The sequence below is a fragment of the Cervus canadensis genome, chromosome 6, assembly GCF_019320065.1.
Source record: "Cervus canadensis isolate Bull #8, Minnesota chromosome 6, ASM1932006v1, whole genome shotgun sequence".
NCBI lineage: Eukaryota > Metazoa > Chordata > Mammalia > Artiodactyla > Cervidae > Cervus > Cervus canadensis.
The window spans coordinates 74,066,190-74,088,479 of NC_057391.1; the positions used below are offsets into that span (position 1 = coordinate 74,066,190).

At 37.8% G+C, this 22,290-nt stretch overlaps 1 protein-coding gene across 2 annotated transcripts; it reads left to right on the forward strand.

Annotated features, from left to right (window-relative positions):
* The first annotated feature begins 33 nt into the window (after positions 1–33).
* On the forward strand, positions 34–20,101 carry EIF2S1 (eukaryotic translation initiation factor 2 subunit alpha). Of its 2 annotated transcripts, none has more exons than XM_043472327.1 (8): positions 34–175; positions 4,598–4,839; positions 10,270–10,349; positions 12,113–12,264; positions 16,158–16,264; positions 17,916–18,013; positions 18,765–18,908; positions 19,557–20,101. In XM_043472327.1, the coding sequence occupies exons 2-8, from the start codon at positions 4,599–4,601 to the stop codon at positions 19,680–19,682; spliced, it is 948 nt and encodes a 315-aa protein (XP_043328262.1). In that variant the 5' UTR covers positions 34–175; position 4,598; the 3' UTR covers positions 19,683–20,101. The 2 variants fall into 2 exon arrangements, with proteins under 2 accessions (XP_043328262.1, XP_043328263.1); XM_043472328.1 differs by lacking the exon at positions 34–175 and adding an exon at positions 427–594.
* Positions 20,102–22,290: the final 2,189 nt, after the last annotated feature.

Consider the following 22,290-nt stretch of genomic DNA (forward strand, 5'->3'; position numbering starts at 1 on the left):
GTACGGGTGAGGGCGGGGGTATGGGGAGGGCGGGGACAACAAGAAGGCGATGCCCGGATGTTGAGGCGCGCGCACCCCGGAATCGCCCCCTCGTTTCCGGTTCGCCTTCTAGCCCCTCCCTTTCCACCTCCCAAGCTGTTGCGGTCGGTTCTGCACGCGCCAAGCGAAAGAACAGGTAAGAGTACACTCCTTCTCTTTCTCCAGTTTTCATCTTTGGTCACAGCGCCACCTCCTGATTGACTGAAGGTTCCAGCGAGGATTTATGCTTTAGGGACAAGGAATCAGTCTTCCCTTTTACCTGCGCCTTGACGGTTACTTAGCGAAAGCTAAAGATAACGAGAAAACGTACTTTTCAGGTCCTCCTAAGGTCCACATTCTTTTTTCTCGGAGGACCTGGACTCTATGGTCAGTGACGAAGAGGGGCCTCTCTCCCGTTGGCGCTTGCGTGCTGTGAGTGGTTCCGCATGCGCGGTGTGGGTAAGCGAAGCGCACGCTGAGGAGAGTCGGCGGCTGCTGAGGGCTGATCGAGTCTGATCTCTTCGACTGAAGAGCGTGGCGTGGGACCCTGGTGTGGGCTTCACACACATACCTCAGGTGACTAGTCTCTCTGATCGGTTTCTCCAGGAATTCACTTTGATTGTGTCTAGGGACGTGGGTGGTCGGTAGAGGGTAGGCCCCGGGGCTAACACCCCCTCCTTTTCCCGTCCCCGCGCGGGAAGTGTCTGGACACGACTGCCGCCACCCGCCGGCTGCGTGTCGGCCTCCCCGTGTAGCAGAGGTGTCATGGTACGGACGGAGGAATCTCGTGAAGGCAAGTGGGCCAAGTGATGGGACGGCCTCGTCAATATGCTGATAGTGGGGGTGACTTGAGGTGGGGCGGCCTGGGGAGAACGCCGTGACACCCCGCCCCAGGACGCTGAGCACTTTGCTGTCTCTAGGCCTGAGAATTCCATCCTTCCCCCCCGCCCCCTCTTCTTCCTCCCCGGCAAATCGTACCTCTCAATAGTGACCGGACAGGACACTTTGAGGAACCTGTGGATTGGGCCACGATTTTGACAAGAGTTGGGTTAAGAAAAGATCCAAGAATAGTTTGTTAACCTGAGCACTAATATTAAAAAATCGAAGCTCTTGTTACCCTGTCGCTGGAGTTGTGCGTTTCTGTAGAATGAGTCAGTCCTTAGGACGAAAGTAAAAGATACTACTGAAGAGTTTATCATTCTTCGTATCATTTTGCCGTATTTTCAGCACGGTTGAGAACAGACTTGTAGAATTAAGCGCTGTGGTCTTCCGGTTAAGCAGAACTGAAAAACACAAGATATGGATATTTTAGGTGCCTTTTGTTAACTACCCCAGACTTAGTCTACTTTAATGTTCAGTAAACAAGAAACATTGTTTCTTGGGGGAAAAGTGTAGCAAAGAAGTCTTGGTTTCTCTTCCGATTGAAGTTGTTACTCAGGGGGAAAAAAAAAGTCTTGTAACTCCGTGTCTTTGAGCAGTTTGGAATTACATAGAGCTTTACTGCCTGTTCTTAGTGCATCGGATGCCAACTGAGAGCTTCTGGTTCTCAAAAGATCTCAAGAAGATGCGGTTTTAGGGATTGGTGCTTCCTATTTCAACTACAGTGAAATAATTGAAAAGCTTTATTTGTTTAGCACTTCTGTACTAAAGTCGAGCATTCATAGAGCATAACTGATAAGTGTTAGAGCCGAATTAGGATTACCACAAGAGTTGCTTCTATCACATCATGCTTTGCTTTGGAAGGGAGTGTGGACTTCCTGTATCCATGATGATGACTGGAGCACGCAGTGATTTAAGAACTCCTGCCTACCATTTGACCAGGCAAAATTACCGACGGTGCAGGGTATTTGAAATTAGCTTGGAGCTCAGTTGTTGTATTTTGAAAGATTCTTTACTGGAGAATACATACTGTATTGTAGCACTCTGACATATTGAGGCTTTGTGGGTTAAACTCTGGATTTAGTGTCATATGACCTGGTTTTAGCTCCTGTTGTACTTAGTAAGCATTTGTCTTTGAGGAAATCATTTAGTACTTTATTTTAATAATAAAAATAATTGTTTAATGAATTAAGTTACAAAATAGAAATATTTCCTTTGCCTTTTAATATCTTATATTTGTGTAGCACATTACACTTTCCAACTCTTTGTACGTGTATATTATTTCATTTGATGTACTCCACAAACCTGTGAAGTACATGGCACACGTTAGAAGCTACACAGTTAATGGGAATACATTAGTATTCCTAAGCCACAGTTAGTAAGTAGGAGAGCAAAGTTGTAGATTATTTTTTTTGTACTTATGTACTGTCTTTCACTGTGAATGACATACTATCAGCAGTATTCCTTTATTTACATTATCTTTTACAAAGAGATTTGCACCTTCTGAAGCAGTGGCATCCATATCACTCTTCAGAATTATTTTACACTATTGCCTGTGTTCTTTTACAATCAAATTACATCTTGCTTCTCCAAAATTATCAGCTTTACTCTTTGAAGAAACTTGGTGAGTAAAAGTGGTTAGCACTTGTTAAATCTCTTAAAATGTTTCACACATTTCCATAATGTTTATTCTTATACCCAGTATGAAATGTTTTTAGCTCTCACATTTTAGTGCTTTACATACAGATATTTGAGAACAGAAAAAAAAAGCCCTGTTTAAAAATGAACCAGCCAGCTCAGCTCTTTCTTGGTGGGTAATTCTGGCCATTGTATGTCTACTTCCCTTTATTTGCTAAATCCCTATTTCGTCAAGCTTCAAAGAGAAATATTTCTCTACCACTGTTATATGCAGCTTTATTTTTTATTAAACAGAATAGGTTAATAATAAGTTTTATGTGTCCTCTGTCCATGGAATTTTCCAGGCAAGAATACTAGAATGGGTTGCCATTCCCTTCTCCAGGGGATAATCCCGATGCATGGATCAAACCTGGTTCTCCTGCATTGCAGGCAGATTCTTTACCATCTGAGCCACCAGGGAAGCACGATATTAATACTAAAATTTATTACGTTCTAGCACTGAATGTATACACTGATGGTGCTTTTTGTTTAACGTATTTGTAACTGTCGTGTGTTTGTCAATAACGTTGAGAGAAAATATAACCTAATGAATAAGACACAAACTATGGATTCAAACGTTACAGGTTCAAATTCACTTGTTAACAGTATATGACAGAACAAGATGCTTAACCCATGCTTCATATTTTTCATCTATAAAATGGGGACTATGAGGAAAGTGGTACTTCAGGAAGATAGGCAGTGGCCAGATTATATAGGACCCTGTAGGTAGCAGAAAAATGTATAAGTCAGTGGGTAAGCCACTAGGAAGATATATGTGGGTGCAGTTAGCAGTTCTCAAACTGCCCTGCAGCAGAACTCTGGTGTTTTATGAGCTGGATGTAAGTGTTCCATCTTTGAGACAGGTGGTAAGTTAGTATGTAAATTTTCACAAATTTTTCATAGGACTTGGGATCTTATTATTGCCTATATTCTGAACTTTAACAATAGTAAATTAGTTAAAGTTATCAAAAAAACATGAAAATTACCAACAGAGATTAATTTGAGAGCTTCCTTTTATAAGTATATTTCTATTCATGGAATGATTTTAGGCTTGTGGCTCATAAAAGGAGTGATGTTTAAAGTAGGTTGGGTGGATCAAAAGGAATAGTTCTAAATATATTTAGTGTGTGGAGGTTAAGAGAAACTTGAACTTTATAGTAGTGGGAATATCTACTAAAGGATTCTCAGGGTTGAGTATACCTATTGAGCAAGAGAGAAGATTATTTGGAAGTAATGGGAAAAGTGGGAGCTAAAAATTATGGTAGTTGTGAATTAAATTTATTCTTAAGAGGAAAAAAATTCAGAAGGATACGTTTTAGTTAAATTTAGTATCTTTTGTGATTAATCTTTAGTTTTTGTTGTGACATGTGATACTATAATTTTGCCTAAAATAAATGATAGAGTTGTGTGTCAGTCAACAGCAGAAGATGAGCTGGTTGGATGGCATCTCCGACTCAATGGACATGAGTTTGAGCAAACTCTAGGAGATGGTGAAGGACAGGGAAGCCTGGTGTGCTGCAGTTCATGGGGCTGCAGAGTCAGACATGGCTTGGAGACTGAGCAACAACAACAAATGATAAGAGTATATCATTTGATACATGGTTAGGGTTAAGATTTAATTTGTTGGAAAACTCTTCCCTTTATATAGTGGGTGATAATCCAGTCTTAGCCGACTTGGAGGAAGAGTAGCTTTAGTTTTGCTGATAGGTTTATAACAGTAGTGATGCTTTCTATCATTTGTTATTAAGTATTAAAATAATATTATATTTTTTATAAATGATCATTATTTTTTATGATTCCTTTGAAACTAATGGTAGAGAAACATGCAAGTCTTAGAAAAATGTGGAGCAAAATAAAAATTCAGGCTTGGTTCCCGAACATTCATCTGTTTTCTAGCACCGTTTAAGAAGTTTAAAGAGATGAGAAGGCTAAAAACTTCTTCCAGTAGCAAGATGTGAAAAATTGATATTTTTTATGTTGACCCTAACTGAACACTGACTTGATTCTTTTGTTTAAATTGCAGAATGCCGGGTCTAAGTTGTAGATTTTATCAGCACAAATTTCCTGAGGTGGAAGATGTAGTGATGGTGAATGTAAGGTCCATTGCTGAAATGGGCGCTTATGTCAGCTTGCTGGAATACAACAACATCGAAGGCATGATTCTTCTGAGTGAGTTGTCGAGAAGGCGTATCCGTTCTATAAACAAACTCATCCGAATTGGCAGGAATGAATGTGTGGTTGTTATTAGAGTGGACAAAGAAAAAGGTAAATGAGAAGAATATTTAATTTTTATTTTAATCATTTACATTTACTTAATAAATATTAATGTAATAGTGAATAAATATTTTTATGTTAATTTATATCTGAAAATTTTCTGAGTTAAACTTATTTTAAAATATATTTTTTGTGCATTGCCTACTGCAGTAAAAAAAACTAAACGCCTCTTTTTGTACTTAAACTCTTTTACATACAAAGTTGTTAGAGAAGGATGCCAATTAACCACCTAAACAAAACCTTTTAAGTTAGTAGTGGTTTAATTAGTTCATCCAGGACTAGCTTTTGTAAAAGTAAATGAATTTTAGGAATATTTTATGTCTTTAAAAAATACAGATCTAGAACTGAATACTGTCTCTCTGATAATCAGAATGTCTGTGACCCCCAGATCCTGCGGTCCTTTGGGATCTTTCAGGCAGAGGTGAATAGGTATTCATTTATTTACTGTGTTATTTATTCAGACAGTGTGTGTGTGTGTGTATGCACGAGTGTGTGCAGTGTGCACACTGTGCTGAGTCGTGACTCATTGGGTACCCCTTCTTTGGACCCCATGTAAATCTTCACCTTTGTGAACACATTGTTTCTAAATATATTGTACGATACCAATGAGTAGGTTTTGTCTTCAGTTAACATAGTTAAGATCGGTTTCAGCCGTCTCGCTATAATCTGTCAGATGTTCCTTTCAGTCACGTAGTTACCATCTTGCTTAAAAGACTAGTCAGTAACCCTGACTGAACTTGTCTTTCTGAATCTCTTCAGCCATCTAGTTAATTGATACTTTTGCAAATGAGTGATTTTATACATAACTGACTTTTTATTATAATCTTAGATAATAAACTTTGGAGACAGCTTGTATTACCTCTTAAGAGGTGCTGCCGTTAGCACACTGATTATTCTAAATGCTTTGATATGACTTACTTGTAGCACTCTCCGTAGCCCCCATTTATTAAACTACTTGAAGACTGAGATTATTTCTTTTAATTTTGTGCTTAATCACTGCCCTAGTAGGACCTCAGCTGGTGTCTTAGCTTATATCGCTTTCCTATTATATGAAATAGATACACAAAAAGGAATCAAATACATTTTCAACTGCAGTCAGAAAAAGTGAAAGGGTGTACTTGTATAAGTACAGTAGATAGATGCAAAAATGTATTTTCATAACAATATTGTACAGTGTATATTAAAAACATGAAACAGTAATCTAAATTGTGGTTAAATAAATCATGACACAGCCAGGCAAAACAATTTTCTACAGAATGAAATCTGAATATTCTGATATGAAAAGATCTCCAGGATAAGATAAGAAAAAAGCAAAGTGCAGAAGATCCTATAGAGGGGATCCATTTCTGATACTAGAAGTTTAAGTCCTGTTGGATAAGCCATTCAACATAACTGCTGTCAACCCTAAGCAAGCATCTAAATGGGTGGTAAGTTTTATCCAAAGACAATGGGAGCAACCAAAAGCAGGCTGAAACTGAAGGCAAGTTAACACTTGGAAGACAGGACTGCACTGGATAAGTTTTATAGCCTTTTGACTGAGTGCCATGTTATAGACACTTCTAAGCAGGGCAGTGAAGATTCTAAAGGAAAACCCACAGTCTTAATGGCTTAAGAGCCAGAGATAAGAATTCTGGACAGCCACAACAGTTGGAAAGTGATCGGGGTTAGAGAAAGAGACACAGAGAGCCCCTAAGTTTATATATAAAAATTCTGCTCAAATCTATAGCTGACTCCTGAAACTACTTGTAGAGGTTAGACTGCGAGCAGCCCAACAGGATAAAAATCTAGACAAATTTTGTTTGCTTTCCATCTGGGGAGACAGCTCTGTATAGTTTTGAATTCAGACAAGTTAACTGCTAAAACAAATTGAGTATCCTTGGGAGTTCCCTGGCAGTAGTACAGTGGTTAAGACTCTGTACCTGTGCTGCCAGAGGTGGGAGTTCAGTCCCTGTTTGGGGAACTCATCCCCCACAAGCCATGCAGAGTGCACAACAAAAAAAAAAATCAGTATCTTTAAGAGGAACCTAAAGGAATTCAGATCCTCTGCCACGTATCTTCTAATGTCCAATACAATTCAGAATTGCTAAATATTTGAACAGGAAAATACGACCCATTTGAAAAAGATAATCAGTGGAGACTGACCTAGAGATGACCCTGATGTTGGAATTAGCAGATAAGCATTTTAAATAATATGTTTTAACTACTCGAGGATATCAGGAAAATGTACTTGTAGTGAGTGAACAGAAATCTTAGTGGAGAAATTAGAAACTCACATAAAGGACCTGAGTGAACAGAAATCTTAGTGGAGAAATTAGAAACTCTCATAAAGAACTAAATACAATTTCTAGAAGTGAAATTTTTTTTAGTATCTAAAAAATTCAATGCATAGGCTACCATCAGATAAAAGATGACAGAAGGCTTCTTGAAATTTGAAGGTAGTTCATTTAAAAAGAACCAATCTGAAGAACTGAGAGGAAAAAAAGAGCAACCTATTAACAATCAAAAGCTTTATTCCAAGAGAAGAGAAAGAAAAAGCAGAAAATACATTTGAAGAAACCATGGCCAGAAGTGTCCCATATTTGCTGGGAGAAAAAATGTTTACACATTAGAGAAGCTCAGCCAACCTGAAGCAGGATAAATACTAAGACCACGTCTAGGAATACCAAACTATTGAAAAACAAAATCTTCAAAATAGCCAAGGAAAATGATGCTATTTACAGGGGAACAGTAATACAAATTACAGTGGCATTCTTTTATTGGAAATAATGAAGGTCAGAGCATTGAATGACATCTGTAAAACACTGAAAGAAAACTATCAAACCAGAATTCTGTTTCTAAAGAAAATATTCAGCAATAAAAATCAAATGAAGACATTATCAGATAAATAGACTAGGGGAATTTCTTACAAGACAGAACTGCATTATAAGAGATGGTAAAGGAAGTTATTTAGGCTGAAAGATATTAGGTTGATGCAAAAGCATGGTTTCGGACCCTGGATTTTAAATCATTATAACTAGGCTCAAACACATGTTTATTAAGCAAAATAGGAACCATTGCAATCAATACATTTTTGCAAAAGAGAAATAAGTTGGTTGGTTCCTGTAGCAAAAAAATCCGTGCTTCAGGATTTGACGAACTCTTGGGAAGCATTTTCTGCTTCCTGCTGGTTGTCGACTGCAAAAAGTTGTCAAGGTCTTGAAGAACTGGTAGCCAGTTGGCAAAAGGTCTGGTGAATATGACAGAGGAGGCAAAACTTCGTAGCCTAATTCATTCAACTTTGGAAGCTTTGGTTGTGCAAATGTGCAGTCGGGCATTGTTGCAGAGAAGAATTGGGCCCTTTCTGTTGACCAATGCCAGCTACAAGGTTGCAGTTTTCGGTGCATCTCATAGATTTGCTGAGCATACTTCTCAGATGTAATGGTTTCACTGGGATTCAGAAAGCTGTAGTGGATCAAACTGGCAGCAGACCACCAGACAGTGACGATGACTTTTGGTGCAAGTTTGACTTTTAAGAAGTGCTTTGGAGCTTCTCAGTCCAACACTGAGCTGGTCGTCGCTGGTGGTTGTACAAAATCTACTTTTTGCCCAACATCACAATCCAGTTGAGAAATGGTTCATTGTAATTGCATAGAATAAGAGAAGATGACACTTCAAAACGATTATTTTTTTGATTTGTGGTGAGTTCTTGAGGCACCCACTTACTGAGCTTTTTCACCTTTCCAATTTGCTTCAAATGCCGAATAACGTAGAATGGTCGACATTGAGTTCTTCGGCAACTTCTCGTGTAATTTTAAGAGGATCAGCTTCCATGATACTCTCCGTTGTTGTCAACTTCCGATGGCCAGCCACCACACTCCTCATCTTCAAGGCTCTCGTCTCCTTTGCAAAACTTCTTGAACCACCACTGCACTGTACGTTGGTTAGCAGTTTCCGGCCAAATGCGTTGTTGATGTTGCAGCTTGTCTCCTGCTTTATGACCCATTTTGAACTTGAATAAGAAAATCACTCAGATTTGTTTTTCGTCTAACATCATTTCCATAGACTATTTCCATAGTCTAAAATACATAAATACATATGAAATAAATAGCAAGTAATAATTCACTAGCAAAAATCATAAAGCAATAAATGCATGTTAAAATAATGTATAACAGCCACATTTAAGAATGTATTCCAGCAAATTTCAACAGTGCAAAACTGCAATTACTTTTGCACCAACCTAATGTGGGTAAAGGGGAAAGACCATTTTCTCTTTCTTTTTTTTTTTTTTAATTTTTATTGGGGTATAGTTGATTTACAATGTTGTGTCAGTTTTAGGTGTACAGCAGAGTGAATTAGTTATACATGTATCCAATCTTTTTTAGATTCTTTTCCCATATAAGCCATTATAGAGCTTTGAGTATAGTTATATGTAGTAGTGTATATATGTCAATCCCGGTCTTCCAATTTATCTCCCCATCTTATCCCCTGGTAGCTGTGAGTAATACTCCATTGTGTATGTGTACCACATCTTTATGCATTCCTCCATTGTTGGACATTTATGTTGCTTTTATGTCCTGGCTATTGTAAAGAGCATTCCAGTGAAGACTGGGGCGCCCTCTCTTAATTCTTTAAAATACATTTAACTTCTTGTCTCATTTTGTGCCCATGGGACTTTCATTTATGAAGGTGACTGGTGACATGGAGTGGCCATGCCATTGAAAGAAGATTTTTATTACTAAAGTTTCCCAGGAAATGGGGACCCAGCATGCTGTGCAAAGCCATGTGAGGAAGCACCAGTTTTGATCAGGAGGCAGAAGGAGCAAGGAGAAACCTTAGGCCAGACCTTTATTGAGGTTTCCATGAGAAAGGCAAGGCAGGTCGTTGTAAACAGTTTACAGTTGGCTCATCTGAATAGTATGGGCAGTGCCTGGTGCATGGGGACTGCCTCTGGTTGTCTGGTATCTAGCCCTACTTCGGTTCAGGGCATGGGGGAGTATTGGCCTGATGTGTGGAACTTTGATGAGATGGTTGGGGACATGGGCTCTGGGTTTGCATGTGAAAAGCTCCCATTGAGCCCTTGGCTAGTACTGGGCAGCAGTCTCTTTCCCAGTCAGCCAGGCCACAGATGTCAGAACATCAAGAATACAGAAAACATGATACAGTTGATCCCCTGATGCTTAATAGACATGGTTTTAGCTCTCATTTGGATAATTGAAATTATTAGTTCCCTCTGCCAAGGTAATATTACATGATGACAAAAATTTACTTTAAAACATGATACTTGTACATAATATATGTACTTCTTATGCAGTTTTTTGTTGATAAAATTTAAAGTAGGGAGTAAGTGTAAGTATGCCAACCCAGCAATATAGTTGTGAAAATTGTCACAGTGATTTGTTGATACCTGGAGAGAAATAATGTTTTCACATTTTTCTCATACAGGATATATTGATTTGTCAAAAAGAAGAGTTTCACCAGAGGAAGCAATCAAATGTGAAGATAAATTTACCAAATCCAAAACTGTAAGTTGATTTTTTAGTCAAATTAGTCCACTGTTCAATCTGTTTAGTAAATAATCTACATGGCATGTTGCTGGCAGAAACAAAAACCTAGATTTTCTGGATCTGTATTTCCGTTTTCAGTTCTGTGTTATATAGGAAAATAATTTGAAGACTTCATTTCAAAAGAGTGTGACTTCAGTGAGACATCCGTTGTCTCACGATGTTACTACCTTAAAGCACTGAAATCTAATGTTCTCAGATCAGTACCAGACCATTAGTGTTTTTAAGCTCTTTTATGTTAAATTAACTATGAGTGATTTCAGCTGATTTGGTTGTCATAACATGTAAGTTTTGACTTTCAACTCTTCTGGGGTAAGGATCACAGAGACAACCAGCTTTTGTGTGCTAAAAAAAATAAATAAGGTTTGTAAAATGTGTTTGAATTTTGTTTGCAAGCAAGGCAAGGGGCCTGTTACTTGGTGTGGGTCTTCACCCTTCACACACTTTTTTTTTTTCGCTCTAATTTGCTACTTATCCACAGTAAGCACTAATAAAGCAGGAACTGTCATTTCTTCATTGTCATCTTCCTGTATTTTTCTGTTCTTTGGTCCTATTTAGATTTTCCTTTGTTCCCTAGATCTTCAGTTCTTATTGGGAGTTTCCGTTGCTTCTCTTTTCTTTATCCTTCTTTTGTGTCTTTTGTTCTCTTCTGCCCTGTGTGTTTTTATCTTCAAGGTAAAATGACAAGAAAACTGTAAATAAAGAGAAGATTTTTAAAATCTTGCTTAACCCTGGTAAAAGAGTAAAATTACAAAAGCCGTGAGACCATTACCCAAATCTTTCAAGTTCCACCAAGTCCAAATTTGAGAAGCACGTCTCTAGGAAATTTCCATTTTGTTTTGTTCCCCTAGGCTATTGGAAAATGCTGTAAAATGAGTACATGAGTAGATCTTACTGGGATGATACAATGTTAGAATGAAATAGCCAATGATACCACCTTCCCTTGGTCATTTTTTGTGTGTAATTAAGATGAAATCTTCTTTCTTAATACACTTTCTCTTCTTTGAGCCCTTTTATTTTTCAGAGATTAGAAAAATTAGCAGCAGTGAGTAGGAGATGGGTAGGATTGAAGGATAATTGTTAAATGATAACAGAGCAAAAGAAATACTAAAATCTCTGTCCTGGTTCTGTGCTGTCATGTTGGTGTTGTTGGGGGGGTGTGTATGTGTGTATGTGTATGTTTTTGTTAAGTTGTTTCTGACTCTTTGCAACCCCATGGACTGCAGCCCACCAGGCTCCTCTGTCCATGGAATTTTCCAGGCAAGAATACTGGAGTAGGGTGCCATTTCCACATCCAGAGGATCTTCCCAATCCAGGGATCGAGCCCGCATCTCTTGTGGAATAGTAGTCCTAATGTCTTACATTTGATCCATGTAAGAACTCTCTACAATAAAAAGGAGAGTTACTGGTATCTCCCTTTTCTAGATGAGGAAACATAATCAGAGAGGTTGGTTTGGCCCAGAATTGACTTGCTCTGGATCTTAGGCTATCAATGCTATGCTGTCTGTGTTTGTTCACCCACTTGAGTTCATTGTTATGGAAAAGTAAATAATTATGGGGGAAAAAATGTTTTCATTTGGTAATCTTTTGTTAAGGAGTTACTCTAATCACAGTAACCAAAGGTTTGTTTTTATATGCTGTCTTCTAAAATGTAAAAATTTCTTTCTTAAAAAACATATAGATCTCTTATCCTTGAATTGTTGTGCTCTTCATATTTTTTCTAGGTTTACAGCATTCTTCGTCATGTTGCTGAAGTCTTAGAATACACCAAGGATGAGCAACTGGAAAGCCTGTTCCAGAGGACTGCCTGGGTCTTCGATGACAAGTACAAGAGACCCGGATATGGTGCCTATGATGCATTTAAGCACGCAGTCTCGTAAGAACTCCTCCTTAGCTCTGCTTTTCCCTCAGTATTACAGATGCTGGGCCTAGCACACAGGTTGAGAGCCTGACATTTAGTAACACAACATCCATGTAGTAAGTCCTTGTCAAATTTAGATAAAAATATTTTAGTATAAAAGGCCTATGATATGGGCCAGTCCTCTAAAGCTGAGCCTGTATGATTTGGTGTTCCATAGTTGGGTAGTTCTTTAAAACATCTGACACCATTGCCTTAAATCTTTTCCTCTCCAAGTTTTGTGATTGTCCTCGGTGACTTCAGGGCCAGCATAGACATTTCATTTAAACTGTAATCTCTTGTTTTTTTTACCTCAGCTGCTTAGACCTTCAGCCCACGCCATGTTAGCCAGTTTTCCACATGACCTCACCCTGGGTCTTACTATCACCAGGATTTGCTCCTCCAAAATCTTTAATTCACACATTCTGTTCTTTTACCACGGCCTCCTGTCCTTCCAGCTGCCACACTGTCCTACTCTGTCATCTTAATTCGTATATCAAGCTCTGATTCCAGACCCTTTCTTTCCTCCCTGTCTTTTCACCCTTTCCTGCCTTCTCTTTCTTACTCAGCATAGACACACCATGGTCCATCATTTCAACAAGCTTCTTGCCAGTATCATGAGCTTTGCCCTGTTTTTCCTTCTGTTACATCCAGCCTTGGAGCGATGTTCCTGCCTTCTCTGCACTTATAGACTGCTGGGTGCTGCTAGGAAAAACCACAGTCTTACAGGTTGGTGCCACTGCATATTCATGGTCTCCAACCTCAGCTGGGCCTTAACTGCTGCCCCACACCCTCTTTGCTCCTGATCACTTCTTCCTCCCATTCTTAGATTGGCTGTTTCAGAACTTTTCCACACTTGCCCAGATACCCACTCTATCCCTCTTACCTCACTCTCACCTGCTGCACTCACTGCCTGAAAAAGAAGCCATTGCATAGGATCACCTCCGTTTCCTTCCACTATCTCATCCAGCTTATCTCTGTCCCACCTGTCATTACCTTCTGTGCTCCTGTCACACTGGAATTCGGGTCATTCTTGCTCTCAAACTAATCTTACCACCTGTGCCCAGCTATTCCTGAGGAATATCATCTCCATCTGTTATTCCCTCCCTTGAGTCTTCAGCCTTTTTCTTTATTGGTTTTGCTCTATCAGCATAAAAATATGCTCTAGATTTTTCCCATTTATACTAAAAAACAAACTTTTCAACCTGCCCTCTACGTCCTGTAGGAAGCACAATGTCCTCTCCTTTTAACAGCCAGACTTCTTAAGTTCTCTGTACTTACTATCTCTACTTCTGCACCTCCCACTCCTTCTAGATGTTAACGCTTCACAAGCAGCCTCACCACAGCATCGTTACTTGCCAACCCTTGTCCTTCCAAGGGAGATTAGTCTCCTCAGCCCTCAGAATGGCCTCAGCCTCAGAATGGACTTTGAACTGTTAGAACCTCCATCATGCCTCCTCACCTGAGGCTCCAGATCCCTTCCACCTTACCCCCTCCCCTCATGTGACTTAATTTTTTTTATGTCAAATTGTGGGAAAGGTGAGAAGAGTAATAATTATGACAGCAAACATATATGTAATTCTCACAACCACCTATGGTATAAGTGCTATTATTCCTATCTTACAGATGAGGAAATTGAGGCAGAGATTAAATTGTCCAAGTTCATACAGCTACCAAATGGTAGAGCCAGGATTCAAACACAAGCATTCTAGGTCTGTCCAGAGTTTATGCTATTAGAGCATCAAGCACTGCTTTGTATTTCTGTCCTCCCTGACTTTAGTCTTGGGCTCCTCAGTCAGTACATCTCTTACCTCGGTTTGCTGTCATCATTGGCCCTGCTTACAGCTTCTGCCTCCTGCACCTTCTCCATTACTGCTCTGCGTTAACATTTAACAAATTAACATTCATCCTAGCGAATTAATCTTCATTTATTACCATTAAAGTTCTTCTCTTGCTTCGTCAGCCATGTTGCAGCTGTCCAGATTTAACTCATGATAATTCAATGCCACATGTGCTTCATTTTTTTTTTTTTTTTCTTTTAGTTAAAATTTCTGAGATAGTTGGAAACAATGTTTTTTGCCTCCAAAGCCATTTTGGTCACTCAACAATGGTAACCACTGTTCTGAAATTATGTGTGTGTCATTATCATTTATGGTATTGATACATATAAATGTGTGAGTAGTTATGAAAAGTACATACAGAATCTTTTTTATGTTTTAAAATATTTTATTTACAAAATTTATCAGTGTTGGGTTTTCAATACTTTACATTTTTACTTGTAATGCTGTTACTGTAAATTTCAGTAATCTATCAATTTCTCCAAATTGATATGTGTATGCCTACTTCATACTAATTTCTATATAGTATTTACTTGTGAGAATATGCCCTTTTTTTTTGTTCCTCTGTTAAAAAAGGTTTAGGTAATCCCCCTCCTCCACCCCCCGGTTTTCAAATAGTGCTATGTGAATATCCATGTACATGTCTCTCTGTACACATTTGGAAATTACTAAGATAGACACCTCAGAATAGAATTGTTGAGTCATGGGACTGATTATATGAGTGTTTGTATTTCTCTTCATCAACATTTGATATATATCTCAGATTTTTCTTTTCTTTTTGCCAAACAGATTGAGTCTAATATTATCTTGTTTGGGTTTGCGTTTTTCTGGTTGTTGGTGGAAGTTGACCACTTTTCATATGTTAATTGACCATTTGTCTTTTGTGAAACATGTTCATCTCATTTTCTTTTTTTTTTCTGTTGGCTTGTCTTTTAGTATATCAGAATTTTCTTAAAACAGTCTTGTTAAAATCCTATCATTCTTTTAGTCATTATTTCTTTTTTTCCATTTGTTAATTTGTTCAACAAACATGCCAGTGAACAAGACTCTGGTCCCTGTTTGTGGCCTTACAAGGGTCAGATGAAATGCCACTTCATTCTTGAAGGCCTTTCTGACCCCACTGATACCTTCCTCACCTCACCCCAGAAGTGCAAAAATGCACTTCTGTTTTTGTTTTTTTATTTTTTTCCATGTTTTTGTTCTTTTTGAGCTCCTTGAAGCAAGGACTGCTAATTACATGGATATGCTTAATTATAGTGGGATGTGAGATATATAAGCAGAATTCATTTTATTGCACTTCGCAAGTACTGCATTTTTTACAGATTGAAGGTTTGTGGCAACCTTGCATCAAGCAAGTCTGTTGGTGCCAGTTTTCCAACAGCCTTTGCTCACTTCATGTCTCTGTGTCACATTTTGACAATTCTTGCAATATTTCAAACTTTTTCATTATTTTGTTGTAATCTGTGATCCCTCGATGTTACTATTGCAAGAAGATTACATCTCCCTGAAGACTTAGATGATGTTTACCATTTTTTAGGAATGAAGTATTTTTAACAGAAAACAACAGTATGGCATAGGCGTAACTTTTATATGCACTGAGAAACCAAACATGTGACTCACTTTATTGCTAAACGTGCTTTATTGTGGTCTAGAACCGAACCCACAATATCTTCAAGGTATGCCTGTATAGGAGACATGAAATTGCTTGCTTTAGTCAGATCTCTAAAATTTTCCTTTTAATAATGATCATTTGGGTGTTTTCTTTTTGTCATACAGGCCTAAGCACTTCACTTGCATTATCTCATTTAATTCTGCAGTCCAGTGAGATCCCCTGTTTTTATTCTTGTTTTACAAATTTGGAAATTGAGATCTAGAAAGGCCCCCAAGCACAAAGCTGTTAAATTGTGAAGCTAAGATTTGAACTCTTCTGACACTAAACGCTGTGCTCTTAAACATTATTCTGTTATATTACCTTTGGTGTCCTAATTATCAGTAAAGTAACCTTGACATTTTGTTGTGTGTGTTTTCTTTCAGAGATCCATCTATTTTGGATAGCTTAGATTTGAATGAAGATGAACGGGAAGTACTCATTAACAATATTAATAGGCGTTTGACCCCACAGGCTGTCAAAATTCGAGCAGGTAAATGATTTTTTAAATGCTGTTTAAAATATTTTGCATATACCAGAAAAGCTATTAAATAATGAGCCTCACCAAAGAATATGTTGCTATATCAACATCTACCTTTTTGTAAATGTTTTTCACAGAAAGAAAAGCTAAAGAAATTAAGTAATTTTTGCTTCTACTGAGTTATCGTAAAATGCATATATATTGACACAAGTAATTTTTGCTTCTACTGAGTTATCGTAAAATGCATATATATTGACACAAGTAAATGAGCTCAGCTAACCTTAAGTTGGCCCTTTTTTTGGGTGGAGTGATTATTTTGTTTTAGTGCATGCTTTAAAATTCTGACAGTACAGTAATATCCTCCCATGCCTCTGGATTAACCACTGTTAATTTGGGATCTATTCTTTCAGCATTTTTTTCTATACCTATGCTGTATAGGAATGTATGCTATTTATGTTCAGATATAAGTTTTTATGTTTTCATAAGAATGGGATCATAGTGTGCACCATTTTCTTCAACTAGCTATTTCCATTTGGTATACCATGGCTGCCCTTCCATGTAGAACTTGGAAGATCATTCTCATTTTGAATGTTAGGTAATATTGCATAGAATAATAAACCTTGATATCAGCCAGTCTCCTCTTGAATGTTCAGGTTGGGCCAGTCTTTTTTACTGTAGTTGACCCTTAAACAATGTATAAGAGGGTTGCCCACCCTCTGCGCACTCGAAAATTCATATATAATCTCGTCAGTCCTGTGTGTCTGTGATTCTGCATCCAAGATTCAACTACCATGGTTCATGTAGTATTGTAGTGTTTACTTTTGAAAAAAATCAATATGTTAAGGAGACCATGCAGTTCAAGGCTGTATTGTTAAGGGTCAGCTAACTGTATTACAAAAAACACTGTATTTTAACACCTTTATACACATAGACTTACCCATTTATACAGGTGTTCTATAAGGCAAATTCTTAAAAGTAGGATTGCTGGGTCAGAGTATGCCGTTTTAAACTATTCTAGACAATTTGTAGTTATGTTACTTTGGTTTTTTATAATTTATTTGGGGGGCTTTGCTGGGTCTCTGGCTGTGCAGGCTTTTCTCTAGTTGCAGTGTCCAGACTTCTCATTGTGGTGGCTTCTCTTGTTGCAGAGCAAAGGCTCTAGGGTGCTTGGGCTTCAGTAGTTGCAGCTCCTGAGCACGGGCTCAGTTGTTGTGGTGCATTAGTCTAGTTGCTCCTTGGCATCCTGGATCTGGGATTGAACCCGTCTCCTGCATTGGCAGGCAGATCCTTGGCCAGAGTCACCAGGGAAGCCTCTGTGGTTATTTCATTCAGATTTCATCACACTCCTCCTAACCATTTCACAAATAAGTAACTGAAGCACAGAGGGGTTGGAATTATGATTTCAACCCAAATAATTCAAGATGTTTGTTAGATTTGTCTGTTTTTTATAGTTTCATCATTCAGGGGCTTGATGTTGATGAGAAGATATGATGTCCCTGCATGTTCAGGTATTTTTAAATATGAAAGTTAATAGCTGGAGTTGATTTCTAATTGAAAAGGTGATGAAAGCTTTCATAAGTATTTGTCATATCTCTGATTGCTTTTTAAACTTAAATTTTTTTTGCCTATTTTGGAATAAGCTTTTGAATTTCTGTAATTTTAGATATTGAAGTGGCTTGTTATGGTTATGAAGGCATCGATGCCGTAAAAGAAGCTCTGAGAGCGGGTTTGAATTGTTCTACAGAAACCATGCCCATCAAGGTGAGTAGTCTGTTTTCTCCCTCCCTACTGAAATATCCACTTAATCCAAAATTAAATCCAGATTTTTTTAATGATCATACTTCATATCAAGTGTTATTAAAAGTGGCTCTTGATGATACTTCTAGGGAAGGTTTACAATTACGTGTAGGCTTTCGTTGTAGCTTCTGCTACTGCCACTATGGATAGAGATTCCTATCGGTAGTTAGTGCCAAAGAACCAGCTAAACTGCCTTTACAGTAAGTAGTCACAGTGCCCACTATGCTCATAGAATCTTGAAAAGGACAATATATTCTCTTATATTCACATACAGCTTTCGGGAGATTTGGCCTGACTCTTTCATTAGCAATAAAATTAATTGGATGGCTATTAATCAGAATCTCTTAGAAGAATTTCTTCCATCGGTTTAGTTTAGAACCAAATAGGAATCTTTTTTGTTTGTTTTAGAGACATATTATCCATTGTGCCAGTGATGCCTATAGTTAGCTTAACCACCAAAGATCCAGAAGTCATAATTCTTCATATTTGGTATGCAGCAGACTACTTCTACTACTGTGTTACATCATAGTATCAATTAGCTTCAATTAGCCTCTGCTACATTAACAAACTACCCCAAATTGCCGTGCTTCGGAACTGGGAGTAAATTTTGGGATGGTTTGTTTTTAAAGCAGCAGATTAGCAAAATGATTCTCAAACATCCTAATTGTTACGTGGTCTGTAGGTACATTCATAATTGAATTTTTGTCTTCCTTAGATTAACCTAATAGCTCCTCCTCGGTATGTAATGACTACAACCACCCTGGAGAGAACAGAAGGCCTCTCTGTCCTCAATCAAGCTATGGCTGTTATAAAAGAAAAAATTGAGGAGAAGAGGGGAGTCTTCAATGTTCAAATGGAGGTGAGGTCAATACTAGGATTTTTTGCCTTGTTATTAAAGTTTTAAGTTTCAGTCATGTAACTGGTTTGTCTTCTAAATATCTGATCGTTGACTTACAAAACATGAGATATGTTTAAAACTACAAGTCCTCTAAGTATAAAATAGTCATTGACTCGAGTTCCTAAAAGAGTTTTTAAAAGTAAATAAGAACTATCACGGGGTGGTTATTCAAGACTGTGGTCACTGATCCCCCAAAGTGAAAAAAATAAAGACAATGAAAATAACTGAAGAAAGAAAGGATTGATTATTGTCAGAATTTAGAATGCTTGAAGTTTGATTTCAGATGAGGAACTACAATAGCATCCTATGTTTTTCTCATCTCAACAAGAACAAAACTGAATTTTCATATATAATTTTCAAAATAAATTTCTTCTGTGGAAGAAATTTTGAAGCCAGAGATGGATTTTTACAGGTCATCTTTTTGTGTGTTTGAAAGATATAGCCACTATACAGCCAATATATATTTTCAGTTTTATTATCTCATGGGATTTATTGGTAGTATTTCAGTGCTCAGAATAAGAGTTAAAATACCAAGCAGTAATAGTATTGAAACTGAAGTTGTGTGTGTTTAACTACATTCACATTGAAATTGTGCCTTTGCTTCCACAGCCCAAAGTGGTCACAGATACAGATGAGACCGAACTTGCAAGGCAGCTGGAGAGGCTTGAGAGAGAAAATGCAGAAGTGGATGGAGATGATGATGCAGAAGAAATGGAAGCCAAAGCTGAAGATTAACTTTGTGGGAAACAGAGTCCAGCTTAAGGAACACAAAGCAGCCTTCCTGGCTGTAAACCCTAGACTTAAAAGTTTTCCAGTATTGAAAACTTCAAAGCTGAATATTTTTTATTTCTAAGTATTTAAATGTTCCAACAGACCAAAACATGAACTGCCCTCCTAAATGTTAGCTGTTTACACACAGTAGCTCCAAAACCTTGAGCATTTTTTAAGGGAGTGGCCTGATTTCACTAGAGACAGATCTTCAAGATGAGACATAAATTTGGCTTATGATTTCCATTTCTGATATCTCCAGATTGGCACCCCTTTGTAGTTTAGTGCCTCCATGAGATTTACCAGAGGCACCCAAAGTGAATAGTTCCAACCTTTCTATATAAAATGTATCAAGCAAACATTAAATAAATTTCTGGGATATTTAACCATAGGTTTCTTCCTTATTATCACCAGTTGAAAGCATTACGATTCCTAAGAATTTCATTTTATTTGAAATGTAGTAATTTAAAGGCAGGTGACCAGAGGATAAGTATAGCAGATCCTTTCAAAAGGAAGGTTTACAGAGACTGCCAGTGGTCCAGTGGTCAGGACTCCATGCTTTAACAGCTGAGGGCCTGGGTTTGATCCCTGGTTAGGGAGCTGAGATCCCGTGAGCCGTGTGCTGTGTGCCAGGCACCCTCTCCCCCCACCCCCCCCCTGTTTAATAAAGAGGGTTTAGAGAACATTTTAATTAGTGAAAGTTTACTCCTAGGGGAAAAAAGCCTTAAAATGTAACACATTAGTTGAGTGCCTTTTACCTATTTGAGACTGATGACAACATGTGGTCAGGAGAATTTATCACACTGTTCGTTGTTGGTGTACTAAGCTGCTTGTCTTGAGTCTGTAATTCAAGGTGGTAAAGGGGGGATTGTTTTTGTTTTTTTTTTAACTTTAGTTTTTTGGGGTTTTTTTTTATTTTTGTTTTTTAAGAAAAAGATGCTGCTTTGTAAATTTAGTTGAGTATCATTGCCCAACTTTTAATTTTTTTCCAGTAAAATATTTGCTAGGTGCCACCTTAGAGTTTCACTTCTCTTCCTAACAGGTTAGAGATCTGTTTGAACACAATTAACAATCGTTTTTCAAAATGTTTCCATCATTTTTTTAAAGAACTGATTGTTTTAAAGGTAAATAAATAATATATACAAAGGCAAATAAATTTCATAGATAACACATGGTTTGCAGTTAGAGTGGCCAGGGTGTAGCAAGTCTTGAGTTAACTTTGGTTTAATCTCTTAGGATACTTGAGGTACTGGATAAATTAATTTTACTAATTATTCCCAAGAATAGCTATTTAAATACTTATAAGATTAAATCTAACCCACCCTACTCAACCCAGGACTGGACTTAACTCACTGTTAAAGGGACTGGAAAATAGAAGAGTGTGTTGGTGAGACATTTAAGCTGTTTGTGAAGGTTTGTCCCTTTGTTTAATTTAGCAGCCTCTACTAGCTCTTTAGAGCCTGGTCTAACAATATAACTGTTTTCATGAGGGAGCCATGGCTGCTAGCTTGCATGCCATACTGGGAATATTTAGAGGAGAATCTGGATGTATTCAAATTGGCACATAATTTTCAGTTCAGTTTTTTTCTGAGGAGTTAAAAAGTCTGTAAAGCTCACAGCATCACGAATGTTATCAAACTATATAACAGGTGTTCCTTAAATGTTTGTTGTAAGCAGAGGAATTGAATTTTCACTTTGTTCACTGGGTTTTTTAATACTTCAAAAGCCATAACTGTCGAGAAATACTGGTGGCATCTGTGGTGAGTGGTTTATATCCTATGCAGGCCTTTTGTTCAGTTCCACAACAATTTTGCAAATTTATGACCCTTGACAGAGAAAAAGAGCAATACCTCACTGATGATGGAGAGAACTAAGTAAACTTTCCCTGCTGACCTAAAAGTATCACTTTCAAATATGAGAACAAGATCACACCCAGCTCTAAAAACTTGAATGGATTGACAAAAGATAACTAACCAATTTACCCAAATTTTCAATCTGTCCGCATAAAGCCACACTAGAAATTGACAGTTTCATCTACTCCCAGTTCTGTCTTTGAGGTCAAGTGGTTATCAACACATAATTGAAAATTAGCAATAGTTTGAGTCTCATTTAGGTATTATAATTAGTTGAAAATTTTAAATGGCCGGAAAAATACAAACATCCAAATGATTTTTCATGTTTTCTAGTAAAACAAGACAAACCAGTACTTACGAGGATAATGCTTAAACACTCAGTGGAAGCCCACAGACGGCCTTACTTGACCTAGTTAACTTCTGCAGTAAAAGCAATTTAAATGGTTAGGAATTTTTAAAAATTCAAGTGCTAGTACCCTTGGCAAGAACTGTCCCATAATTTACCTCAAAGTGATAGTCAACTACTTTTCAACTCATGATACTGGTACCTACTGTACAGAGTGGGGTATAATTGTGCCAATTTACAATCAAGAAGCCATCAAACCAAATGCAGCTTAATTCAGATAGAAACCTATATTGAGAGCAAAAAGCAATAAAAAAACTAAGGACACAGACCTTGGTAAAATGCCAAATGGAAAATGGTGCTTTAAAAGGCAGTCTCT

Coding starts and splice junctions, on each gene's coding strand:
- EIF2S1 (XM_043472327.1), top strand. CDS start 4,599: ATGCCGGGTCTAAGTTGTAGATTTTATCAGCACAAATTTCCTGAGGTG. Junction 4,840..10,269: donor TAGAGTGGACAAAGAAAAAG/GTAAATGAGAAG, acceptor TTTCTCATACAG/GATATATTGATTTGTCAAAA. Junction 18,014..18,764: donor CAGAAACCATGCCCATCAAG/GTGAGTAGTCTG, acceptor TGTCTTCCTTAG/ATTAACCTAATAGCTCCTCC.